This window comes from Prunus persica, chromosome G1 (genome assembly GCF_000346465.2).
Source record: "Prunus persica cultivar Lovell chromosome G1, Prunus_persica_NCBIv2, whole genome shotgun sequence".
NCBI classification, from domain to species: Eukaryota; Viridiplantae; Streptophyta; class Magnoliopsida; order Rosales; family Rosaceae; genus Prunus; species Prunus persica.
In genome coordinates this window covers 24,395,845-24,402,911 of record NC_034009.1, presented here as the reverse complement: position 1 = coordinate 24,402,911, position 7,067 = coordinate 24,395,845, and the positions used below count along the sequence as shown (strand labels likewise).

Genomic DNA, 7,067 nt, shown 5'->3' with positions numbered 1-7,067 from the left:
CTCTCGTGTTTGCTTGCTATACTATCATATCGATTAGTGCACTTGCAAAGTATAACTTTTGTTCATCAGTAAACAAAGAAAAATATTATCAAAGTTGATCTTAGATAGAATGAGAAAAATAAATTAAATCCATGGCACACACATGGTTCAAGGTTTAGAAGCTTGAGAATGGGTTTCAAAGAATGCTGTTAAACGAACCCTAAAATTAACTAAGTACACCTTATTACCAAACTGTTTATTAAATTACTAATTTAACCTAATATAAAATGACCAAAAAAGATATGTTGAATTGTAAAACAAATGTAATTTTAACAAGTACACCCTACTCACCATTTCCCAATCAAACGTATGTGAAAAATATCTACGTTTTTCAAAAGGTAAAAAACATATCTATATTGTATGAATCCAATTGATTAAGCCAATTGATTTTGAAATATGAATCCAGATTTAAGCAACATATTCATTATGTATAGAATTCAGCAAACCTTGGCTGCATTAGGGAACTTGAATACTTTGGAAGCAGCATTCTGTCTGAAACCTCCACTACAACTTCCACCAAGTCCCAGAACATCTTTTCCCGACGAGGATATTAGGAAATATCTTTGTAAATATTTGTAATATCTTTACTTGCCCAAATTAGTGTAGGTCAAATCCCACTAATATTGGATCACGTCTTCAAAGCCTTAACAGTAGGGTTGATAGAAGGCTATTGTTGTATATATGTATTGTACTATTTGACATTGGTAATACAACAGAATATTCAACCATTTACTTTCTTTAGATGGTATCAGAGCTTCATCCTGGTACTTGACCCCTTCTACTTCCTACCCACCTTCAAACATCATGTCAGATCAAACACCACTAGAAACCAAAGACAATACTTCCAAAAATTCAAGCACCAACACCAAAAATCCTGGTATGGATTCATCACACCCATATTTTGTTCATCAATCAGATCACCCCGGTCTCATGCTCGTTCCCATAAAGTTGAATGGCACCAATTACCCATCTTGGAGTAAATCCATGCTCCATGCTCTCACGGCCAAGAACAAAGTTGGCTTTGTCAACGGATCCGTTCAACCTCCTGTAGAAACAAAACAACCAACCGAATATGCTCTCTGGAATCAATGCAACAGTATGATTTTATCATGGCTTGCTCATTCGGTGGAACCTGATCTAGCCAAAGCAGTTGTTCATGCCAAGACTGTCCATCAAGTGTGGCAAGATTTCAAAGATCAATTCTCACAAAAGAATGCCCCAACCATATATCAGATACAGAAATCCATCGCCTCTCTCTCACAAGGCACCATGACAGTTTCAGACTATTACAAGAAACTCAAAGATCTCTGGGACGAATTAGAAACATATCAAACACCTCTCACATGTAACGAGATGAAAGCACACAATACACAAAAGGAAGAAGATCGGATGATGCAATTCCTTATGGGCCTCAACGACACCTACAACGGTGTTCGCGGGAATATCCTCATGATGTCGCCATTGCCTAATGTCCGCCAAGCCTATTCACTTGTCGTTCAAGACGAAACACAGCAACAAATAACATCAGGACCAACAGAGAATTTTTCCATTGCCGTTGCGATTCACAGCCGATCAAACAATATGTCGAATAATTCGACGAACAAACACTGTGAGCACTCTGATAGAAACTGTCATACAATCGAAGAATGTCGGACCCTTAAATTCCATTGCAAGTATTGTGATAGGAGAGGCCACACTGAGGATAGATGTAAATTTAAAAATGGGGCATGGGTTCCCAATGACACAGGAATTCAAGGCAATAGGCATAATCAATCTAAGCAACAACGTCAAGGGTCTAGAGGGCACATCAATTCACGTGGGTCCTTTCCTACTGCCCACGCCGCAGACACAGCTCCATCGCATGAGGCCCAATCATATGGTTTCAGTGCACCAACCCAGCCAGCCTCTCAATCCAACCCTTTACATGGGTTTTCTGCAGAGCAACTCCAAGAACTAGCACATGCTGTTTCTATGATGAGTTCAACTCATTCCTCTGGTAATAGCAATGCTTATGCAAATGCTGCAGGTCTGGCTTCTTTTTCCATTCCTTCCATAAATTCTGTGTTCACTAAACCTTGGATTTTAGATAGTGGAGCTACTGATCACATCACTTATGATCCCAGACTTTTCACTAAAACTGAATAATCACAAATGCCCATTGTTAATTTACCTACTGGTTCTCATGCCCCAATCACTTCCACTGGCACTATACCATTCAATTCAAATATCACATTAGACAAAGTTTTGTGTGTTCCATCTTTTCGCTTAAATCTTATGTCTGCCAGCAAACTCACTACTTCTCTAAACTGTTGTGCCATTTTGTTTCCTACCTTCTGTGCCTTGCAGGACTTGGCTACGAGGAAGATGATTGGCTTGGGTAAACAGCGTGGTGGTCTCTATTACATGTCTCCATTGCAAAAGACACCTGTCTCATATCAAGTTTCACTCTCATCCGATTTATGGCACATGCAACTTGGACACCCATCCCCTGCTCTTCTTCGATTAGCTTCTTCATTATTGCCTTCCAATACTATTTCTTTTGATAATAATTGTAGTGTTTGTCCCATGGCCAAACAAACAAGACTTCCATTTCCTCTAAGTTCAATATCAATTAAAGCTCCTTTTGATTTGTTACATTGTGATATTTGGGGTCCACACAAAGTTACCACACATTCAGGGGCATGTTTCTTTCTTACCATTGTGGATGACTTTACTAGGTGCACATGGATATTTTTGATGCAGCATAAATCTGAAACCCAAAACCTTCTCAAATCTTTTGTCTCTTTTGCCCACTCTCAATTCCATGCCCACATTAAAACCATTCAGGTAGATAACGAGTCTGAATTTTTCTCCATGAGGGATTTTTTTCAAAATAATGGCATTGAATATCAGCGCACTTGTGTTTACACTCCACAACAAAATGGAGTCGTCGAACGCAAGCATCGCCACATTCTCACTGTCGCATATGCATTACTTTTTCAGTCTCACTTACCCATTATTTTCTGGGGTGAATGTGTCTTAACCACTGTCTATCTTATTAACCGATTACCCTCACCATTACTTTCCAGTAAATCACCTTTTGAATTGTTATACAACCGTCCCCTATCACTCGACCACTTGAAAGTCTTTGGTTGTCTCTGTTATGCAACTATTGTCTATCCTATTCATAAATTTCATCCCCGTGCCACACGTTGTGTCTCTGTTGGATATCCTATTGGCCAAAAGGGTTACAAACTCTACAATTTGGAGACAAACAAATTCTTTGTAAGCCGTGATGTCCGATTCTGTGAAAATACCTTCCCTTTCTCTCAATTTTCGGCCTCCCTTACCCCACCTACTCCTCAGCCCTACCTTTCCTCTGATTTTCTTAACAGTTGGACCCCACCAATTGATCCGCCCAACCTACTAGTCAATCCTCCAACCCTCCAACCAACCCACCACAAGTGCCTAACCACTCTATCCTCTGTGACGCATATGACTAGCTTGACAACCCCACCTCTCCCATCCCACCTTTGTCCCCATCCGTCGACCCTACCCCTCCACATACAGATAATCCCATTCCTCTCATTCCCTCTCCTCGATAGTCCACTCGCTATAAACATCCTCCGGCATGGCATACAGACTACCACATGTCCAACCACGTCAATCACTCAACCTCAGCACCTCGTTCTGCATTAGGTACTCGGTATCCCCTTTCCCACTTCCTTACCTACTCTCATTTATCCTCTGCCCATTGTGCTTTTCTTGCTAAGATTACAGGTCACACAGAACCCACATCCTATGCTCAGGCTATTCTTGATCCACATTGGTGCCAAGCCATGATTGCAGAACTAGAGGCTTTATAGCACAATAACACTTGGAGTTTGGTTCCGCTGTCTGTTGGTCATAAACTGATCGGCTGCAAATGGGCCTACAAAATCAAATACAAGTCCGATGGCACCATTGAGTGCTACAAGGCTCGGCTTGTTGCTAAAGGCTACACTCAAATTCAAGGCATCGATTATCAGGAGACTTTCTCCCCTACAGCCAAACTCACTACCCTCTGTTGTCTTCTTACTGTTGCTGCTGCCCGCCATTAGTTCATCCACCAATTAGACGTTCAAAATGCTTTTCTCCATGGCGATTTACATGAGGTGGTGTACATGGAGCCTCCTCTTGGTCTTCGCCAACAGGGGGAGAACGCTGTATGTCGGCTCAACAAGTCTCTTTATGGTCTCAAACAGACTTCTAGAAACTGATTTTCCACCTTTTCAGATACCATTCAAAAGGCTGGTTATCAACAATCTAAAGCTAATTATTCTCTTTTTACCAAAGCTGAAGGCACTTCATTTACTGCAGTTCTTATCTATGTTGATGACATGCTTCTCACAGGAAATAATCTTCAAGAAATGGAACGTCTCAAAAAGTTCCTTCTCAATCGCTTCCGTATCAAAGATCTTGGAGATTTAAAATATTTTCTAGGCATTGAATTCTCTCGTTCCAAGAAAGGTATTTTCATGTCTCAAAGAAAGTACGCACTTGATATTTTGCAGGATTCAGGACTTTTAGGCGCACACCTAGACAAGTTCCCAATGGAACAGAATTTGAAACTCACTCCCACAGATTGAGAATTACTGATAATACAGGAGACTGGTTGGCCGATTGATCTACCTTACTGTCACAAGGCCTGATATAGTCTATCTTGTTTGAACACTAAGTCAATTCATGCATCAGCCTCGCAGACCTCATTAGGATGCTGCCATACGGGTCCTTAAATACCTCAAGGGGACTCCAGGTCAGCGTTTGTTATTTTCTGCCACCAACAATCTTACATTAAAAGCTTTTTGTGATTCAGACTGGGGGAGGTTGTCGTGCGACAAGGAGATCAGTTACAGGATACTGTGTTTTTCTTGGCAATTCACTCATCTCATGGAAATCCAAGAAACAAACCAATGTTTCAAGATCATCAGCAGAAGCTGAATATCGAGCTATGGCCAACACATGTTTGGAGCTAACTTGGTTACGCTTTATACTACAGGATTTAAAAGTCCCACAGATAGCTCCTGCACCATTGTTTTGTGATAATCAGTCAGCTTTGTATATTGCCGCTAATCCTGTCACATAGTTCGAGAAAAACTACAAGCTGGAATAATTAGTCCTTCGTATGTACCTACACGCTTCCAGATGGCAGATATTTTTACGAAGGCCTTGGGGAAGGATCAATTTGTGACATTGCGCGACAAGTTGGGACTTCATGATATTCACTCTCCAACTTGAGGGGGAGTATTAGGAAATATCTTTGTAAATATTTGTAATATCTTTACTTGCCCAAATTAGTGTAGGTCAAATCCCACTAATATTGGATCACGTCTTCAAAGCCTTAACAGTAGGGTTGATAGAAGGTTATTGCTGTATATATATATGGTACTATTTGACGTTGGTAATACAATAGAATATTCAACCATTTAGACTTTTGAAAAGGAAATGCATGACAGGTGTCTTCAGCTTCCAAAATAGATAAGCATGAGTCATAAGTGGATGGCCCTGGACCTCGCGGACTATTTATTCGGGTGGCAACAAAACCTTGGTGTGAATCCGAAATTAGATGAGTTGGTGGCAAGCATGCATTGTTCCCAGTTGATTGTGCATCAATTCGGTTGAGCTTTCCCTGTAAGGATGCTTAAGGAGGAGGCGACTAATGCTTTAGAGTGTATAAGGGTTTGCTAATGATATTTTTGGTAGCTAAATAGGGTATACTTAGTTAATTTTACAGTTTGATTTAAATATTAGGATGTACATAGGGTATACTCAGTTAATTTTAGAGTTCATTTAGCAACACTCGTTTCAAATTGCATTTGTTGTTAAATGCATACACTACTACATTTTACGATTTGCACGGCGAAGAGGATTTCGTCGCGCAAAGTTACTTTTAGTCGCACAATTTTCAGTGCGACAGAAAATTCGTCGCGCACAATCCGTCGCGCAAAGAGAGTGAGGAAAGACTTTGTGTGACCAAGTTTTTGCATTGGTCGCACAAAACTGAGCGACGGTTAACCTTTATTGCACAAAATGTTTAGGGATAACACAATTGTTCGTCGCACAAACCTTTGGCCGACAAAAGCATGTTCGTCGCGAATATACTGTGCGAAGGAAAATATTCGTCGCGCGATTCAAGTCGCAAACAGTTGCGCGACGATCTTTCCTTCGTCGCCCAACTCGTGTCTCCAACATTTGCGCGACGAACAATATTGCGCGATGAAATTTTCGTCATAGCGCATATCCTTTTTGCAAGATGAATGACTTCGTCACGCAAGAATAAACTAAATGTATTTAAAATGAAGTTTTACGTTTTTTTATTTTATAAAATGTGAATTTGCGCAACGAAAAATATTTCGTCGCGCAAAATTAATATATATATTATTTAAATTTAATATTATGTTTTTTTTAATTTTGTAAAAAAATAAATTTGGTTTTTTTTTTTTTGGTCATAAAATGAAATTGCAATACAAAAATGAATTGAAGAGAACAAAAAATTATATAAAATAAAATAGATGTATACTACAAGAGAAAGGTTTAAAATATAATTGTGAAAATAAAAAACTAATCAAATAATGTTCCAAAATCTACTTGGTCGTCAGGCATATGCAGCTCGGAGGTCTGCGGGTCTACAAGAGCAGTGGTCTAGTGGGCATGCTCGGGGTGGACGGGCTCGGAGGTCGACGTATCAAATTGCTGTACTGGAATGCCGGACCACGCGGGGGACTACAGAATCACTGACATCTGACCCTGAAGCTCGGCCACCTTTGCTGTCAAAGCAGTCACCTGAATGTTTGACTGCATTGATGAACGGGGTCTAGGTTCCCTCCGTCGGGCATTCCCCATCCCTCGACATTATGTCCCCGGCCTCCTCCTGAGAGTCTGATCCAACGTCTCCGTCAAGATCTGAAACCCAGCATCTCGTGGAGGATCCATAAACTCGATCGGAGTATCGGGAGGAAGTTGGGCGGAGGATTCCTGAAGAACCAACTGGCTCCTCTCCACCATCGTCA

General features: G+C 40.6%; 1 protein-coding gene across 1 annotated transcript; it reads left to right on the top strand.

Annotated features, from left to right (window-relative positions):
- Positions 844-2,184, top strand: LOC109946852. The gene has a single exon (XM_020555908.1). The coding sequence runs from the start codon at positions 844-846 to the stop codon at positions 2,182-2,184; it is 1,341 nt and encodes a 446-aa protein (XP_020411497.1).

Excerpts from the sequence above, each read along its gene's own strand:
- LOC109946852 (XM_020555908.1), top strand. The coding sequence starts at position 844 with ATGTCAGATCAAACACCACTAGAAACCAAAGACAATACTTCCAAAAAT.